This window comes from Engystomops pustulosus, chromosome 5, assembly GCF_040894005.1.
Source record: "Engystomops pustulosus chromosome 5, aEngPut4.maternal, whole genome shotgun sequence".
NCBI classification, from domain to species: Eukaryota; Metazoa; Chordata; class Amphibia; order Anura; family Leptodactylidae; genus Engystomops; species Engystomops pustulosus.
In genome coordinates, this window is record NC_092415.1 from 21,575,491 (window position 1) to 21,596,292 (window position 20,802).

General features: G+C 40.9%; 1 protein-coding gene across 6 annotated transcripts in view; it reads left to right on the plus strand.

Annotated features, from left to right (window-relative positions):
• CSMD3 (CUB and Sushi multiple domains 3) overlaps positions 1-20,802 on the plus strand; it is an 804,446-nt gene that overhangs the window by 712,850 nt on the left and 70,794 nt on the right. For all 6 annotated transcript variants that reach the window (XM_072151297.1, XM_072151299.1, XM_072151298.1 and 3 more), the window contains 3 exons: positions 6,810-6,983; positions 9,758-9,943; positions 10,763-10,936. In XM_072151297.1, the coding sequence (XP_072007398.1) occupies positions 6,810-6,983; positions 9,758-9,943; positions 10,763-10,936 (534 nt within the window). The remainder of the gene's footprint in view (positions 1-6,809; positions 6,984-9,757; positions 9,944-10,762; positions 10,937-20,802) is intronic.

Genomic DNA, 20,802 nt, shown 5'->3' on the forward strand with positions numbered 1-20,802 from the left:
CTGGTGTATAAACTCTTAAATAGGTGAAATTCCCCACATATCTCAAGGAATTACACATATTTCCCCCCAAGTGAATGTGGGAGATGTGGAGGGGGGCTGTCAGGCGGTGTAGTGGAGTTCCTGCCCTGCATCTGTGCACTGCCTATAGCCTGCATCCATTCAGACGACCGGCACTACTGGATCCTCCTGAGAGATCTAGTAGGTGCAGAGAGATAGGGACACTTAACACCATGCTATGTACCTCCAGGTCCTATTCCTGGCCGTATTATGGTGCAGTCATCTGTGGTGAGGGGTGAGCAGCCTTTTGCAGCCCATTTGTGCATGTTTGTAGAACATGGCCTAATAACCCTAATGAAAAAAAAAATACAAAAAATTAATTAAATGAAATTAATGGGACTAAATGGTAATATACTTATTTCCAGGACATTTGGAGCAATATTCAGTTTGTCTGAAGCAAATCATAACAAGAATTTGGATTCGATTTGGTGCAATAAAATCCGAACTTTTGCTCAACTCTAGCACTCTATCTAGAGATGAGCGAGTATACTCGTCTGAGCTTGATGCTCGTTAAAGTATTAGCGTACTCGAAACGGCTTGTTGCTCGGAAGAGTATTTTGCCTGCACAATAACGAGCTTTCACTTAAGGAAACACAGTGAAAACAGTGAACACAGGATTATTTAAGTGAAGAACACAGTGAAGAACACATTGCAGATGTTTCCGTACATCTGATAACTTATCCGAAGACAAGAGTGCCGAACGGTGTTCTTCACAATAATATGTGAAGAACAATATGTGTGAAGAACACATTGCAGATGTATGGAGACATCTGCAATGTGTTCTTCACACATATTGTTCTTCACATACTATTGTAAAGAACACCGTTCGGCACTCGTGTCTTCGGATAAGTTAGCAGATATACGGAAACATCTGCAATGTGTTCTTCAGTGAAGAACACATTTCAGATGTTTCCGTACATCTGCTAACTTATCAGAAGACATTATTTCTCAATAAAATGACACATTGAAAAATGCTCGAGTCTCCCATTGACTTCAATGGGGCTCGTTAATCGAGACGAGCACTCGAGCATCGGCACAAGTACGTCTCGAATAACGAGCACTCAAGCATTTTAGTGCTCGCTCATCTCTAACTCTATCTTATGGCTATATGCAATGAGGGAGCTGACAGATCTTTTTAGCGCTCTCCACAGCCTTCCCCTTGTCCTTTGTACGGTGTCCTCCTGTCAGTCCCACAGCAGCATGAGAGCCTAATTTACAAATTCATGTCCTTAATTTACATATGACATCATACAATTCAGTATATTTACATGTAAATGTAACCCTTTACAGACCTTCTTCCTTATAGGTAAGGAGACTCTTCCTAAAGCTAAATTCAGCTCTGTTTTCAACAAATCAGAAATAATTTGAAACTGTATTGTTACATAATATGTACATTTTGTTCCGAAGACTAAAATGTCAAGAGAAAGCAGAGAAAATGAGCTGTGGGGATGTACTTGTATAGAATATCCTCATCATACCTTTTCTAATGTTCTACAATGTATTTACCAACACTAAGATCCTTGTGCATTGCCTCGCGGTTGCCACTTTGGATGGTTACAAATGAGTAGGAGTGACCGGAATCGGGGCCGTGCAGCATGAAAAATTTGTAACAGCGTGAAATGTGTCTGCAGCCCTACAGCGAGCACCAGGGACTCATTTGATTGTCCTATCTCGCCCTTGATGTATATCTCTCTCCTTTTTTCAGATCATAAAATTGTCACCTTCTCTATAATTTAGACCTGGTCTGTTTATCAAGGTGCATTTTTTAGGACTGTTGCTTCCTCAGTATCGGGCACAGAGGAAGTGCCTGCAATTTACCTCCAGAAAATCTTCTTAATGCTGTTTGTCAATGCAAAAATAATGGTGATACATCAGATGCGGATCTCCCTGGCTCTCGCCTCATATTAGAATAATATATGATTATAACACAATGTAACGTGTTGGCGTCTTGCAGATCTACTGTATCGAGATGTAGAATTGTCAGCTGAGCAGATAATCAGTTTTTCATTTTATTTGGACTTCTCTGGAGATATTCGGAGACTACAGTACAACAGCTGTCTCATGAAAGTATTCATGAGGACAGATTCTGAGAAGGCCATTCACCCAATAAATCTGCACTGACACTGATCGCTGTCAGCCAAAAAAAAAAAAAAACTTCTCCACACTTTTGTTTGTCCTGCATTTCAGTGCTGAAAATGTACGGAAAGTAAAAGAGATGGAAACGGAGGAGTAGAGGAGTGAAAAGTTCACAACCAATAAAATGTAAATAATAGAAAAACAAATATAATAAATACAGATTCCTGTTCATAAAGGACTGAGGATTGTACGGTATGTGCACTCAAAGAGAGAAAGAAAAAATCTGCTTCAGAAAATAAAAAGTTATCACTTGAAGGCAAAAAATGGGCAAGTGTATCCTTAGTCTTGCAATTTGCATCAGCGTTTTTTTTCTTTTTGAGCATTTCGGCTCTTTGATTTATCTTTGGGCTGATTTCCTTTCTATAAATCATGATTTTTTTTGCAGAATTTTTTGCGCAATTCCCAAAATTTGCACCATATTTTGCGCAACCTATACAAAACTGTTTGCTATACCTAGAGGGGACTGGAGGGTATGTGCATATTTTTTACAACTTTTCATATTCAAATTAGTGATAAATCATGCGCCAACATTTACCGCCAGGCGCAGTTCAACAATCAATTTGTCACAGAGCAGGAAAACAAGTATCCTGCAAGCTGCAGTGAAGCCGTAAAAAATGTGCAAATGCAAAAAAAAACCCACAAAAAAGAAAAAGGATACAAATAAATAGATACCTAAATATAAATAAAAAATATGAAAGTTTAAATAACTAGAAAATTGAATTAAAATTCCTGTTCTTAACATGTTCCTAGTCCCAGACACAGGGTAAAATCTGCTTCAGATATTTCAATTCTTTCAAATATTAAAAAAAAAATATTAAAGATAAAAAAAACTATTCCTTAGCTGATTATTGTTAATAGACTGTGGATAGATAAGTTTAATAGATGTGAGAGATAGATCAAGACCAGCGCATAAAAATAAACACAACTGGATCAGTAGCTGAAATTCCAGACCAAGAATAACAAGACGTAATAAAGTAATGGAAAAATATTGGCAGAACTGTACATTAAAAAGCAAAACTGTGATACCTTTCCATAGTCATATGCAAAATGTTTGTACATATACAGTATCTTTTTCAGTATTAGTCTACGTTCACATGATGTATGCCTGCCGTACCGTAGTACGGTGGGCATACATTGTCCCTGCGGAGAGGAGCAGGGGATGAGCGCAGCTCACCCCCGCCCCTCTCCATAGGAATATACAGTGCACGGCGCCGTATCACGTAGATAGGACATGTTCTATCTTTCTATGGGCTACGGAGTGGTACAGTGCCGCTCGTGTGAAATATTGAGATATTAAATAGATAGATAGACAGATAGATAGACAGATAGATACATAGATAGATAATAGTTAGAAAGATAGATAGAAAGTAGAAAGTTCAGACCAGCTGCTGTATATTTCCAAGAACAGGCAGCACTCCAAAATAGTGTGGCGGGGGGGTCCGTATGCTAATGGGTGGGTATTTGTTTATTTATATGCACTGTCACATGTATTTCTTTCACGATGTACAATGGGCCACATGTATCACTTGTTTTTTCTGTTGTTTTTGCGCCTTTTCATTCAGGCGCACCGTTTTTGCGCCATTTTTGCGACTAAACGCCAAACTAGCCGTGCAGCAAAAATAACCAAATTTCCCTCATCTATCTTACCAATCCAGATGTTTTGCTGCGCCTAATGATATTCATCACTTGCAACGTTTTCATTTAGACGCAAAAACGGGTGCAAAAACACTCCAGCCCGAAGGTGGCGTTATCTGAGAAGAAAGCACTGAGCCCCTTTGCAGAACAGCTCATTTCTAGCAGCAAAGCTCAGCCAGACACTAGAACAGATAATAGACACATTAGATACACTGCAGACACTAGAACAGATAATAGATACATTAGATACATTGTAGACAGGAGCTGCAGACTCTATTTACAGTTCATCACCTTCTATTTACAAAACATTTTTCAAAACCCTGAGCTCAAAGCAAGAGAGAAGAGAACTTTGCAGAATTTTGCAGAAACTACAGACAAGTGTCCCCCATGTACTTCTGCACAGTATCAGAGGGGTGCAGCAGGAGACCAGCACTGGGGGATCCCCTCCAGGAGAAGCCCCTGCTGAGGAGGTCACTGGGTGCAGGGTGTCACACACCTGGGTGCTGCTGTGAGTGTTATCTTCATTCTGGGCTGTGGGAGAAGCAGAGAGGAGCTTGTAGCAGGATCACATGTAAGTGCCAGAATCTAACATTGCGCCTAAACTGCGCCAAAATTGCGCCTAAACTGTGTTAAAGTAAAGTGATTAATAAGAGGCAGGAAATATACTTATCACAGATGGTTGTAGCTTGTGATAATTCTGGCAAAACAGTGCACCAGAATTTAGGCGCAACTACTACACTTAGGCGCACAAAAGTGATAAATGTGGCCCAATGTATTCTCATTATATTCCCATCTTTTTAAGATTGTTATGTCACTAATTCACTTACATGGATATCATATATACAATTTGAGCAATGTAAATACAGTTTTACATGGTCCAAGTGTGGACCAATGAGATGTATTGTTGGCCCTTATATGTTTGCTTACTGGCCAGATTCACTATGCTTGAGAAAGGCTCCATGTGAGCTGAAACGTTGCACATGAAATAATGACATCCCGTTTTTGGACACTATTTTGGAGTGCTGTCTGTTCTTGGAAAGATAGATAGATAGATAGGAGATAGATAGATAATATCCAAGTAATACAAGGGGATGGACAATAAGACTAATGACCACCACTATCTCCTACATAAGATATCCCATGTCTCTGAGTCACTTGCAGTACATGTTGGATATACAGTAATCATATATGACCCTTGGAATATAAAGATAGGGTTTCACTCTCTGGAGGACGTGATATGGCCGTGTATTATGGTTAGTGATGTATGTAAGGTCTGTGTAATGCTCAGGTCCTTCCTGTGGGGGCACTGCAGATACATTGAACACTTTCAGGTTGGGACAAGGTGATTCTTGGTGACCCTGTCCGTGGTCCATCAACTTACTGTCCATGGTCAAACCCCTTTAATATCTGAAAATACTTTGCACTTTGGAATATATTTCCAGGCAGACATTTTCATGGCTGACACTTGATACTTCTATGTTGGCGGAACATTCTAATCAATGGTTGTCAGTTCTCTCAGAACACATGTCCTGAATCCACGGTAATCAGATGGAAACACTCAAGGCTTCCATTAGTTTTCATGTTAAACTAAGGAGAGGAAAGGGTATTAGACCACAGGGAACAACATGTTTCTCTATCGATAATCTTTAAACAAGAATGAATCTCTGTCATACAAGTCTTTCCAAATCTGTGGGATAGGAATAAGAATAGAGCAAGGGAAATAATTGCTCATGGGTCATTGCTAACAGCGGCAAGGGTGAATGTCGTGTTTTTCAACATCCAATTATAGCAAACCACAGTAACTGCGACTGGTACGACGAACAGCCAGGAGAGAGGTAATAGGTATCTACAGCTGAGACACATTGCAGCCGGGAACAGACAGAATATATGGAAGATATATCTATTTATATGGAAATATGCTGCAGATATTCTTTATAGAATTTATATACAGTATATAGGATTGTTTTCATATGAGACATAACATACATCACTCCTATCTATCTATCTCATATCTATCTATCTATCTCCTATCTATCTATCTATCTATCTATCTATCTATCTATCTATCTATCTATCTATCTATCTCATATCTATCTATCTATCTATCTATCTATCTATCTATCTATCTATCTCCTATCTATCTATCTATCTATCTATCTATCTCATATCTATCTATCTATCTATCTATCTATCTATCTATTTATCCATCTACCTCCTATCTATCTATCTATCTATCTATCTATCTATCTATCTCATATCTATCTATCTATCTATCTATCTATCTATCTTTTTATCTCATATCTATCTATCTATCTACTTCAAGAAAGAGAAGACAGCACACCAAGTAGTTGAATGGTGGTGGGTGCAGGCTCACTAGGATCGGGCCAAAGATCCTCTGATGATATACGATGAGATATCTCATCGTATATCTATCTATCTATCTATCTATCTATCTATCTATCTATCTATCTATCTATCTCATATCTATCTATCTATCTATCTGGTATTGAACATCCATCCATTTAGTGTTCTATAACTCGTAGATCCAGTAAGATCAACCACTGGTTTGTGTCTTTTTCTTCTCCATTTACCCAAAAAGTTTTGAACAAATAAAAGTTTTTACCACCAGACCCCAAAAAGGGGAGTGAAGAATGATGATAGATAGGAGCTTTCATGCTGGAAAACACCTAAATCCAGTCCCTTATTGTAGTAAAGTCTCACAAGTTGTAACAATTTAGGTACCTGCTGTGTAGCACAATTCGTGAAAATGGGCAATACATGCTAAGGTGATAGATATGAATCGTTAGATAGATTGATGTATATGAGATGGAGAGATAGTTTGCCTGAAAGTAATAATCCAGGATGGAAGATTATTAATTATACAGTATGACATCACTATTGTAGCTCTGAAGTTTCTAGATTTGATTTAATGAAAATGAATTCATGTATTATCTTTATTCTTGTTATTGTTATCATGGCAGCTATCAGCTGTGGACATCCGGGAAGTCCGATTTATGGAAGGACGAGTGGCAATGGTTACAATTACAATGACGTTGTGACGTTCTCCTGTAACACAGGATATGTAATGCAAGGACCAACAAGGGCGCAGTGTCAGGCCAACCGGCAATGGAGTCACCCACCTCCCATCTGTAAAGGTAAGAGATACATCACCTGAGTATTCTTTAGACCTCTTTTGAATCTATATCCCAAGATGGGTTGTCCTCCTAAAATATCCAATACCAGCTCACAATAAAGATATATGGGGGGGATTGAGGAGGGACCAAGTGAGAGAGATGGTAAGACAAAGGCAGAGGCTGCTGGAGATATTAGTAAGTTTTTCATTTCCTTCAAAATTAAAATATATTCTACTAATAACATTGATCAAAACATGACTTTGGACTCATGACTTAATACATCAAGTCTTTACGATGCTTATATTGAAATATGTCAAAGAGACCACCAGAATTGCGAAGAGAAGGGAGAACACAGGTTTTCTTTCTTTACAATGTTAACAATTTTTTTATTTATTCATTATATTTTTGTTTTAAAATGTTATTATAAATCCATAAAATACAGAGGTTTCATGAGGCACTTTTATCAGGGCTTATTCACCAGTTTCCTGGCATACAAGCCCTAAAATAGGTGCAATTCCTTGCATTGGACCCCATGACGGCCCACTGAGCCAATGGCCATGCCCACCTTCACACCACTCCACGCCCATTTGGCGTGGAGGTGATGCAAGGGAGAAATAGTTACCAATTGGAATGGGGTGGCATAAGAGGGGAAATAGGTGCAATGCCAGAAAGTGTGCCTATTCTAGGGCTTGTACACCGGAAAACTGCACACTATGTAGGGTGCAGTTCAGGCGCATTGTACAATTGTACATCTAGTCATCCCTGGCATACAAATTCCCCACTGGTGCCTCCTGATAAATACCCCTGGGCCATACACTGGCCAGGTGAGACCTGGTGTAGAAGAGTCCCAGCAATGCAGAGCATCACTATGCTACACTGCCGCCCAACAGATTTAGCTGAAGTCTATGATCCATGTCCTCCATTGTTTTTTTTTTCAATTTATATCTGGTGATACCGGGTCTGGTTTTAATTAGGCGGAACCGAAAAAAAGTTTTGCTAACCCTAGCCTGAAGCTCACCCAAACCAACTGCTAACACCCGTGATCAGTGATGACCGCTACTATTTTTGCCATCTCCTCGCTGAATATTTTGGCTTAGACGGTTACTGACTCCTCCAGCCATAACAGTTTGATCAATGCCAGGTCTGTCCAGCGCGTTTACCTCTTACTTGACAAAGTGTTTATATCTTCCCTGAGTGTATTTCCCCCGACTCCAATAAAATATTATCAATCAGTATTCTATAAATCTCAAAAGCAATTAAGGAAACAGAAGAGAGCAGGGTTCCCAGATAACCTTGTGAATGAATCCGTGTCAGGCAGAGGTTAGCAATAAATTTTTAGCCGAGATGTAGAAATAAAGAGCTTGTACTGGAAATCAAGTGATGTACATGGACTGGGACTTTGATGTCTTTTTGGCCCATTGAACTCACTTGACCTTCGGTGGAACAATCGGTCTACCACCAATGACCCTGAACTATGTTTATAGCTATACAATAGGTGATTTTAATACATTTAATGGCTGTACTGATGACAAAGCAAATTTTTTGCTAAGAAATTCGCAATTCGCAATTACTGACGTGTTACCCGAATATTTCCGATTTGCGCCGATTTACCTGAATTGCCCTGGGATTTTGGCGCACGCGATCGGATTGTGGCGCAACCGCGCTGGCATGCACGCGACGGAAATCGGGGGGGCGTGGCCGAACGAAAACCCGACGGATTCGGAAAAACCGCCGCATTTAATAACCGAAAATGTGTCGCTTGGGAAGCGCTTACCTTCACCTGGTCCAGCTCGGTGTATTCCGGTGCATTCCGATGCTTTTCAGCGCAGCAGCGCCACCTGGTGGACGGCGGAGGAACTACCTTCATAAATCCCGCCCGGACCTGAATCCTGTTCAGAGAAAGCGCCGCTGGATCGCGAATGGGCCGGGTAAGTAAATCTGCCCCTATGTGTTTAGGATGATAGAGAAGACTGCAATACCATGGTACAGGCTGAGCAGAAAGGACCACATCGGCAATGCAATGTAGAATGTCCAAATAGAGCAGAGAATTAATTCATAGCAAAATTAGGAAGTTACATACATTAGGGGAAATATTTGGTCCTCTAGACTTCTCCTAACACCTGCATGCACAATTTAGTCCGGTGTGTGTTTCCTGATGAAGAATTGAGACAACACCTGTGGTAAATGCTTATCCACCTTAGTGGATATTGAAATCCTACACACCAAGCATAATTTTTCTCTACTTATTTGAGGCAACAAGAACCCCACTTTCACGATTGATGAGGGTCACAGCAGTTGGACTTCCAATGATGAACGTGTTATCTTGTTGGAAAATAGGTCAAAGGCTCTTTCCAGATATGTCATACATGTCTTACAAATATTGGTCCTATATACTGTATATATATATATATATACTATCATTAGAGGCGTAAATATACAGCGCATTGTCCCATTTGCGGGACCCAAATTACCCATATGCCCATTCTCAAGAATAGATGTTGGTCACATATGTGGAAATGACATCAAAAAGACATACATACATATGTGTCAAACATGTCGGAGATATGAACGCCCTATACACCTTTGATGTCATGTTACATTAGCGTTACAGAAAAGGGGATGAGGTTAACCAGTTCTAGGGTCCCCCGCTCTACAAATCTCCCGTAGTAGCATTATTATTCTTCTATGGATGGTCCACATACCCTTGTCCTACACTTAGTGGTATATCAATTCTTTGATACTGCTATGTTCCTGCAGTTCCCAAATTGTAATAACGATTTACATTTCTCCTTCAGTCGTCAACTGTACAGATCCAGGGATTCCAGAAAACTCCATCCGGGAAAGTAAAATAGAACACGGAAACTTCACCTATGGAACGGTGGTGTTTTACGACTGCAATCCTGGACATTACTTGTTTGGATCTTCTGTGCTGGTCTGTCAGCCAAATGGGCAGTGGGACAAGTCACTGCCAGAATGTATCAGTAAGTGATAATATAGAATTATTGGCTATAATCATAATTAACATCTTAAAGGGATTGTCTGGGAATGAACTTTGATGGCCTATAATCACAATATGCTATCAATGTCTTATTGGTAGGGGTGTTGGTGGGAAAGAGGGGGAAATACCCAGCACTTAGGCCTTTAAGCTTTTGGCCTAGTAACAATAAAGAGCATGATAAAGCCAGAAGCAGTTGTCTGTGCTCTCCGTAGTGGCTAAAAGCTGTAACTACAGCTGTGTTTCCTATTCACTTTCATTGGAACCATGGCACGGGTCCAGTTAACACCAACGGTCCCACTGGTTGCTAATGTCAGAACACCTCCAATGCTGGACTTTAAGCAACTGTGGAGCTTAAGTTGTCAGACACTGGTTGATCTAAAACTAATCAACTAATCTAAAGATATATTTTATATGGTTTGATCAAAAAGCTAGGCACCCTGAAAAGATGAGATCAAAAACACAACCCATCTCGCAAAAAACAAGTCCACAAACAGTTCAAAAACTCAGTATGTGACAATGAAAAAAACTTGAAAAATATTGTCTTTTCTTGTAAACCAAAACTAGATGAGTCCTTAAAGGGTTAAGATGGTGTTGTACCTTAGCTGTCTGTCGAATGCTCATAAGGGAAACAGCTACATACCCCTCCTCCCCCCATACACATAAATGCACGGGTCTAAGCTTTATTTTTTTATATTGAATCCATAACATAACAATAGCCTCCATTTAATAAAGAAAATACAATCCCGTTGAGATTTTTCGTGATGCTACATTCTGGAATTAAACTTGTCATCTCTGCTTTCAGTGATTGACTGTGGTCATCCCGGAGTTCCTCCAAATGCAATTATTTCTGGTGAGAAGTTTACATTTGGATCTACTGTTCATTATTCCTGCCCTGGAAGAAGAACCCTAATAGGCCATTCTACAAGGACCTGTCAGTTAAATGGGCAATGGAGTGGATCCTCACCTCACTGCTCAGGTAAGCAGAGAAAATGGAATATGTATAGAATTCATAGAACGGCTGGAGTGAGACGATCAAGGTATGTGAGGGTTCAATCTGTGGAGCGAAACGGTATCACACATTTTGGATAATATCATCTATTCTGGGGTCTATAGTGAGGGGATAACTTGTGTTCTGTTTATATGTATATATGGATTATTACAATATACTCTATATCCAACAAATACCGATCACCTCAAGGTAGGCCATTAATATATGATTGGTGGAGTCGACATAAAGCCCCCAAAACCAATAAGCTGGTTGGCCCAACATAACCATAAGTCAGAGCTAGATGCATTTTGTTCTTTGTCTTGATTAGTGGTTGCTCAATGCAACTGCGGCTAAACTCCGACTGACTTCAAATGTGGCCTTCACTAAACAGAGAACACTTACCACAAGTTCTATAATACGTGTTCTTTTGCTGGGCAAACAGCTAATCGATTTTGGTGGCAATTTGTTGGCCTTTCATCAATCAGGTGTTGATAGCCTACCTTGGTGGATGTTTTTTGTTTTTGTAGGGGTCTCCTATGTCTGTTAGAAGAGGGGGCCTAATATATAAGCTCCATTTCTTTAGAGGTCTGTTGTGTAAAGGGCTAGTAGTGTGTGGCATGTATATGTAGTTGGGGGGTGGTAGTGTGTGGTCTGTATTTGTATGTGAGGTCTTTATTGGGACAGCACGGTGTCTTAGTGGTTAGCATTATAGTCATGCAGCACTGGGGACCTGGGTTCAAGTCCCGAGGTCAACATCCGCAAAGAGTTTGCCTGTTCTCTCTGTGTTTTCCCGGGTTTCCTCCGGGTCCTCTGGTTTACTCCCACACTCAAAAACATACTGGTAGGTTGATTAGATTGTGAGCCCCATTGGGGACAGGAACTGATATGGCAAGCTCTATTCAGCCCTCCATAATCTGTGTGTGCTGTATAAATAAGGAATTATTATTATTATTGGTAGAGGGGTTCTGGTATGTGGTCTCTGTTTGTAGAGATGGTCAACATTAGGTAGGTCTGTTATGTGTGTCTATATATGTAAAGGGGGCTGTTGTATTATCTGTATTTTTAGCAAGAGCAGGTTTGTGGTTGGTCTTTGTAGGGGGCCCCACCCAGAGCACTTGGAGAATCTACAATCCTGGAATATCTGTGACCATGATTATCTATGTTTGCAAGTCCCTCCAGGGCAATGTAGAGCTGAGGGGTTATACAGTAAGTATGGTGGTGTAATTTCCCAGTTTCATGTGTATATAGAAATATATGATGGTCTGACCACTGCTGGACTAATATTTCACTTGAAAGGTGTCGTGTCCTCAAACACCATTGTTATTCAGGTGTGGACTTCAAATCTCTGCAAATCGACAAAAAATATTTCTAAGTTATACCGAGGGGGAATGAAGACTCGAAATCCCATTGACTTAACATTTCCAAGCTCTATAAATGGTAAAAAGAACATTAAAAAGTAAATGACCACCAGCTAATGATTTTACTAGCGGAGCTTTCATTTAGACTTCATTTGCTGTGTGATACATCTGAATGTTCTGTCCTCCCGTGTCATTGTTGTTAAGAGTTCATCCCAAAGGCTTACAAGACTGTGACCACTTTTATTGATAATAAGATCCTTCATAGAAATGACTTTAAATTGAGAAAATGGCCTTTAAATGTATAGGCGTCCAGTAATGAGACTACAGGACTGTGATTTACATAACGACATAGACGTGGTGGACACGGGACTTACAAGGTTTCAAGGAGAAGGGCACAAAAATAGAAGTTACGTCCAGTATTGAAACTATTAATACAAGATTCTTTTTTCCTTGAGAGACAATGCAACATCTGACCAGTCACTCTCACTAACCTGGATAAGGGTTGCTGGTGCATTGTGGGTCAAAAACCTCCTCATAGGTTCCCTTTAAGTTCAGCCGCATATACTTTGATGGAAATCTACCATATGATCCATAATAATAAACACGGGAGACTTACTCATAGATCCAGGCACCGTGACTGTGGTAATCTTCTTATATTTGTTATCCATGGCCTCTGTCCTTCTAAAATTGGCCTTATCAGAGCCCCTCTATGGTGTAGCTTCACAGGCGGTTACACTGTGTAGGAGCAAAGCCACTTTCCGTATCTCTCAACATTCCAGCAAGGGATTATTTACAACTTCCTACTGCCCCTGAAGGTGAAAGTAGAGAGCTGTATATGCCGGTAGTTGAAAATTGGCAGATGGTCCTTAAGTACTAGTTCCAAGCATGTTTGTAGGAGTGAGATCTGTCAATCATCCTATTAGGTGAGATGCATAAAAGTTTTAATGCTGAAGCCATGGAAAGGAACTATGGAAAGGAGGGCAATGATTTTTAATAAAGTATTTATTTTGGGTGGTTTAATTTGAGGGCAGGTTCTCTTTAATAGGGGTGAGCAGAGCCCATGGACAGATGTGCTACATGGACTGATAAGGCACTGTTTGAATAATAGAAACTCAAACAGTCCAGTATGCCACATACACATAACAGCTGGTGGCAGTTTTGCTGCCAGTATTTAAAGTCTAGCACCAATGTGTGGTGTTACTGATGGGGGTCAGCATTCAGGTCCAGTACCGGAACAGAACTTTCCGGTTCAATTTTGGTCTAGTACGGCAAAACCAAAACTTGAACTGATCCACTCATCCCTTCTTATAATGGAACAAAACTGAAGAGCCCCTTCTATCTTAGAGTAGAAAGTATCTGAAGAGATCAACACATACACATACATATAGTGAAGCTCATTCATATAAATGGTAGACCCCAGATCGGAAACGATGTTGTTTACCATTGTTTGGCCAACCATGGCTTACCCAAGAAAGAAGAACCATGGCTTACCCAAGAAAGAAGAAGCTGATGATAAGGGTATTTCTGTAGCAAGACTCATAGGGGCTCAAGGGTTCGCGGACCGCACACGATCGGATTTTGACGAAAAAATCGTGCCGGCTTTCATGCGACACAAATCGGGGGGCGGGCCGTCGCGGCAGAGTTCATTGTCGTCAGATATTCCGGATTGGAGATCACGCAAGGGACGGGTAAGTAAATGTGCCCCATAGTGTAGATGATTATCGAGGCAGCTTGCTCTATATTAAGGGGTTGTCAAGTAGGCTTAATCCAATTATAAAGCCGTTAAAGAAAATTCCTCAAAAAAACAACTATAAAACCTCGAAATATGGGTTTTAAAACAGACAAAACATGAAATAAATTTCATTTTATTCAGTTCATTTACTGTAAGTATAAAACTAATAATTTTCCTCCCCGTGGTGACTGCCACCAAAATCTGTTTTTCTGGACTAGGTTTTGTAAACATCCAAAATTTCATTCCTAATTACAAGGATATAAGGATAAAAGGACAATTGGCTGGAGATTAGAATTAGCATATTCAAGAAGAAGCCCAGATTTCGCTGAGGCAGTTATTCCAAATGTCAAAGACGTAGCAAAATAGTAAGTGGCGTCCAACCAAATTCAGCAAGTTAATGGACACCATTTCAATCAGTTTTTATTGATAAAATCTTGGGGTTTTTTTATATCACGTACAGAAAATAAGCTGCTAGCAGAGGTGGTAAAAGGTGCCCAAGGCTATTAACCCCTTAATGTCGCAGCTCTTTTTAGTTCTTTTCAGTTTAATTTTTTTACTCTCCACCTTCGGGAATCCAAACGTTTTCTGTATAAAGAGTTCTATGAGGACTTGTTTTCTGTGGGTCTAAATGTACTTACTGGTGTCAACATTCAATATTCTGTCCAATGTACTAGGAAGCAATGCACTGATTCAATTTGGGGATGTTGTTTTGCCTTTTTAAATGCATTTTTAATTGTCACATGACTGATTCATCTGTGCCTAATTTGTTACAAGTCTACTTTCCTTATTGATCACAAATCTGATTTACTTTATAAGGGAACAATTTGTAAAAAATTAGGCACAAATGAAGCATTTAGGGAATCTTACCAGACCTGGGAGATTCTAAGAGGCCCCTAGCTGTCATCAAAAGTAAACGTCATCCCTGATGACCGTCCATAATCATAGACTGTAAGATCTTGTGTCACCCCCTCATCCTCATAGACTGTAAGCTCTTGTGTCACCCCCTCATCCTCATAGACTGTAAGCTCTTGTGTCCCCTCCTCATCCTCATAGACTGTAAGCTCTTGTGTCACCCCCTCATCCTCATAGACTGTAAGCTCTTGTGTCACCCCTCATCCTCATAGACTGTAAGATATTGTGTTACCACTCATCCTCATAGACTGTAAGGTCTTGTGTCCCCTCCTCATCCTCATAGACTGTAAGCCCTTGTGTCACCCCTCATCCTCATAGATTGTAAGCTCTTGTGTCACCCCCTCATCCTCATAGACTGTAAGCTCTTGTGTCACCCCTATCCTCATAGACTATAAGCTCTTGTGTCACCCCCTCATCCTCATAGATTGTAAGCTCTTGTGTCACCCCCTCATCCTCATAGACTGTAAGCTCTTGTGTCACCCCTATCCTCATAGACTATAAGCTCTTGTGTCACCCCCTCATCCTCATAGACTGTAAGCTCTTGTGTCACCTCCTCTTCCTCATAGACTGTAAGCTCTTGTGTCTCCCCCTCATCCTCATAGACTGTAAGCTCTTGTGTCACCCCCTCATCCTCATAGACTGTAAGCTCTTATGTCACCCCCTCATCCTCATAGACTGTAAGCTCTTGTGTCCCCCTCATCCTCATAGACTGTAAGCTCTTGTGTCCCCCCTCATCCCCATAGACTGTAAGCTCTTGTATCACCTCCTCACCCTCATAGATTGTAAGCTCTTGTGTCACCCTCTCATCCTCATAGACTGTAAGCTCTTGTGTCCCCCTCATCCTCATAGACTGTAAGCTCTTGTGTCCCCCCTCATCCCCATAGACTGTAAGCTCTTGTATCACCTCCTCACCCTCATAGACTGTAAGCTCTTGTGTCCCCCTCATCCTCATAGACTGTAAGCTCTTGTGTCCCCCCTCATCCCCATAGACTGTAAGCTCTTGTATCACCTCCTCACCCTCATAGACTGTAAGCTCTTGTCTGCAGGGGTTCCATTTTAATGTTTGTACTCTGTAATGTAATATTATATTTGTATATGTCCCCTATGATTTGTAAAATGCGGCTTTGGATAGATAGATTTTGGGCATAACCAACCATCAGTATAGTAAATAACTTTTTTCACATACATTCATGTTTACAAAATAATGTTAAAAAAACATTTGGGTGGACATTGATCATAATTTTTTTGCTTGTTCTTGGCTTTTTTTGTGCAATTGTTTGGCACAGTTGGTAGATTTGTCTCTATTTTGCATAGTGACATAGTGAATGGGTGCTCTGCAGATGTTTGCACTGCATCTATTATTATTTTGCACCTAAAAAGTTGCAAAAAAACATCAAAAACTCACTTCGCCTGAGCATCTGCACTTGGAAATAAAACGCCCTTTTCATTATTAGCTAAAAACGTCTACACTTCCCAAATGAAATGAAAAATTACTTCTGAACAGTTTTGAAATATAAAATGTCATCATCTTTCTATTAACATGGCCTCAAGTAACAACAAATCATTTTCTGTGTCATCTATTTGAGTGGGATTATTGTCAATCTCAATGTGCAGATCTAAAAATATTGGATATTATCTATACACTATAATAAAAAAAGGAAGAGACCACTTTGAGCATGAATGTATATGTATATATATTTAGCTATCGATAAAGGGGTTGTCCTAGCAAAAAAAAAATACATTGGTGGTCGGGAGGGGGCGGCTTATAAAAATATTTACTTACCCCCGCTGTCCCTCCTGCTCTGCCGTCTCTCTGGCAGATGCGATGCATTTAGCTTCCAGATGGCCACACCCACCTGTACCTATTCCCAGCGCTGTGGGTGGGTGTGGCCGGCAGCTTCCGGGCAATTATTTGTAGGTACAGGAACATGGACCGGAGAGACGGCGGGAGGGACCACAAAGGTAAGTAAATGTTATTTTTTAAGCAGCCCCTTCCCCATCACCAATGTATCTACGGCCTTGGACAACCCCTTTAACTTTTAGTCTCTGCACTTACCACAAAATTTAGTCTGGACATTGTACATGCATTTACTTTTTGTTGTTCACACCTTTTTTTCAATCTCACCTTATTGGTCGCCAATGAGATCTTCTTTATAAGGGAATAATTTGTAATAAATTAGACGCATGCGACAATCCAAAGCAAAAAGGCAAAACGGCCACAGAATATTTCTATATCTATGACCTCTCCCCCTGTCACACATATCCCGGTCCTCATATACACATGAATGGACAGGACTGTGACAAGCTGATCACACACCTCACCCCATGTTGTGACTGTCCCCCTGATCTCATTAGCTGTAGGGTGTTGTATCCATCCTATAACATGACCCTGTCACTGCCTCCCTGTCCTTACAGAAGACGCGGCCATGAGGTCTCTGACTTCCCTCATGTGGGATTGGCCGCACAATGTTTGCTCTTTGCCTTCTTCATCTTTGTTCATTGATCAAAATCATCTGTATGTCATGCAGTAGTAAGATGAATTAAAATATTCAACTCATTACAGCTGTATTTTTCATTAGGAGAAAAAAGACAATCATTTATATAACAGATTTATTGTGTTGCCAAACAAAAGAGCTAAAGCTTGACCTATAGAAACGCATCCCAAGAAGGTTGACCGTATACATAGCACTCTACAATTTATTTTTTTAAACTCATTACTGACCAGTGTGTTTTGTTCTTAAATGGGTTTCACTGCTGGTAAAGCCACATGCATGCTGGATTGTAGAAACCCGTGAGGTTCTCAGAGGGCGGCAATCTATTGCCATGATAGCAAGGACTATCTTTATGCAGGATCTGTAATGGTGTGCCTGCGGCAGACTGGTCTGCAGTAAAAAGCACATTGTCACGAGTGCTCCCGTGGTCCGGTGGGCAGCCTCACTTACCTCCCCCAGCTCCAGTGGCGTCCTCTGCAGCTCCCGCGACTCGACGCATGCATCCCAGTCCCCTAGGGCGCGCATGCACTGGCTCGCTAAGATTTAAAGGGCCAGCATACCAATAATTGGCGCTAATCTGATTCAAATTCCAGCCACTTCCTGTTACCCTTGCCAGCAAGTCCCGCTTCCCGCTTTGCGGCGGGCTCTGGGGAACACAGGGTTCCACTTAGACTCCGATCCCAGGTCAGCTAGTATCACCTCCCGCGGTAGTCCAGAGGTCCCACAGACTCCCAGTCGTGACATACATACACTGCTATATGTTAGTATTGCAGTTGCTATATGTTAGTATTGCAGTATTATTATGAGCAATCAGACCACATATGGTTCAAGTGCTATTTGCACTTTATATTACTAACATGTGTGAGGATACCAGGACATTGCTACCCATCCATGGAATCTCACATTAATTCTATATTGGACCTGGAGTTCTGCCCTATTTCCTTTTCCCCAACAAGAGGTCCGGGTCAGGACCCACAACATTGCATGTTAGGGCTTTCTCTTCTCTAGATACTGTGGATAGATGAATGAATGAATAGATAGCTAGGTAGACGGATAGATAGATAGATGGATAGATTTCCCTGTTTACATCACCCAACAGTTTGACAACTAAATATAAAACATGAATTTTTCAGCTTTCTGTAATTAAAATTCATGTAGTAGAGCCATCACCTCTGAGATGATATAGAGAGATGTATGTATGTGCTATAAATATGCCTAATTAAGACTTCAGGCGATCCGCACCTGTCACTTGTAGACATCCTGTATTTACACGGCAGTAATGGCGGATCGGTTGTGTCACCTGGTAATCCCGCCATCTCTTCTATAACGCGGTAATTAAACTACCTTACAACCTCATTTAAGATTTTTTTGATTTTTCGCTTGATCCTCTCGGTGACAACCTCCATCTGATGAGGATTAGGACTGGGGTCTTGTTTCCATGGGAGAGTGAAATACATTGAATTATATTGAAGGATCTACATCTTTTAATTGTTCACAAAATGAAAAAGATAAGGCAGTGTCTCTATGGAGAAGGAGCGCAAATCCTATGGAGTGTTTTTCCCTTGGAATCTCTGTTGCCAGGTGATAGAATTGTAATATAAAGCCCCCATGAAAAATCTATATGAAGCCGACTTCAATCAAAGAATATAAAATAACGATACATTGTATATACTGCAGGACTGGCGGATAATTGGGGGTTTCTTCCTGGGGCGGCAAATATTTGTATAATGTGATGGAGGAAAAAAATACGGAAATAAATAAATAGAAAGAATTTAAAAAGTAGACAGAAAATGTCATGAGGATAGATATTATTATATCGAGTACTGTAGATAGATAGAGAGAAAGATAATCCAGAGCAGCACTGTTACAAATACGTATTTGTGGGTGCACAGCCGTAGATCCTGTAGCTGGGATTTCAATAATAAATCCAAAGAGGAGGCAGCACTCCGAATTGTGTTCCAAATTCAGGGGTGAAGCTTGTATTCCATTGCAACGTTTCTCAAGGTTTTGAAAGGTGTGTAAACAAAACATTACAATGGAATACAGGCTTCACCCCTCGACCTGAAAACCAATTTCGAGTGATGCCTCCTCTTTGGATTAATTGATAGATAGATATGAGATAGATAAATTGATAAATAGAAATGAGTGAAATAGACCAATGTTTAGATTTATAGATACTGTAGAAGGGTGTACAAGCCTTGAAATATGTACAATTACTGGTCCCTTTTTCCGCACTTACGCCATCTCCATGCCAAGGGAGCACGGAGAGATGTGAAGGGGATCGACTGGTGTAGAGTCTTTTTGAGATGTTGGTTATGGCTCTAGGCCCACACCAGTTATATTACGATGCCTCCTATTATATCTCCAGCAACTAGGGTGCTCTCTCTGGGTGCATAGTTTGCCCACCTCAGTTCTACGACAGGTCTAGTACGTAGCATGTGCCTAAAACTGTCACAAGTATTGTGCATGAATGTCCCATGTAAGCCCACAGCATGGCTCGACAACGCTACCTCCCCAGACACCACTACCTCCTTATCCAACCAACGTAAAGAGCAGAATAGTCACGTTTCTTGGCTCAGTTTCAGGTCTAGCCAGGAGCATGTGCCTAAAACTGTCACAAGTATTGTGCATGAATGTCTCATGCAAGCCCACGCCATGGCCCGACAACGCTACCTCTCCAGACACCACTACCTCCTTATCCAACCAACGTAAAGAGCAGAATAGTCACGTTTCTTGGCTCAGTTTCAGGTCTAGCCAGGAGCATGTGCCTAAAACTGTCACAATTATTGTGCATGAATGTCCCATGCAAGCCCACGCCATGGCCCGACAACGCTACCTCTCCAGACACCGCTACCTCCTTATCCAACCAACATAAAGGGCAGAATAGTCACATTTCTTGTCTCTGTTCGAGGAATTAAATCACAGTTTGTACGACTGAATACAAGTGATAAATCATCCCATGGAGATTAAAGGGGCAGATACCACCAGTTGTGCCAGTGTATGATATAACTCGCCCACAGGCACTTGACAGATTTATCAGGAGGTTCCGGCCCCCTGATAAATCCGGCGGGTAGGTACGATGTGATGGCAGGCAGTTCTATGCCCCATCCGGTCTGGTGTACAATTTTGCTATAGCTAGTGCACAGGTGTGGGGCAGGAACACTTTGCGCTAGACTAATCAGCCGCCTCCCGCAAACCTCTACATGCTCTACACGCCAACTTATTGTTCGCCAGATTCCAGGCATACAAGTCCTGATAAATCTGCCCCCAAATGTGATGAAATGTCATATATGAAATAGATACTATAACCTATACTATAAACTATATAGACCGACATTAGGCAGATGGATAATGGAAGAT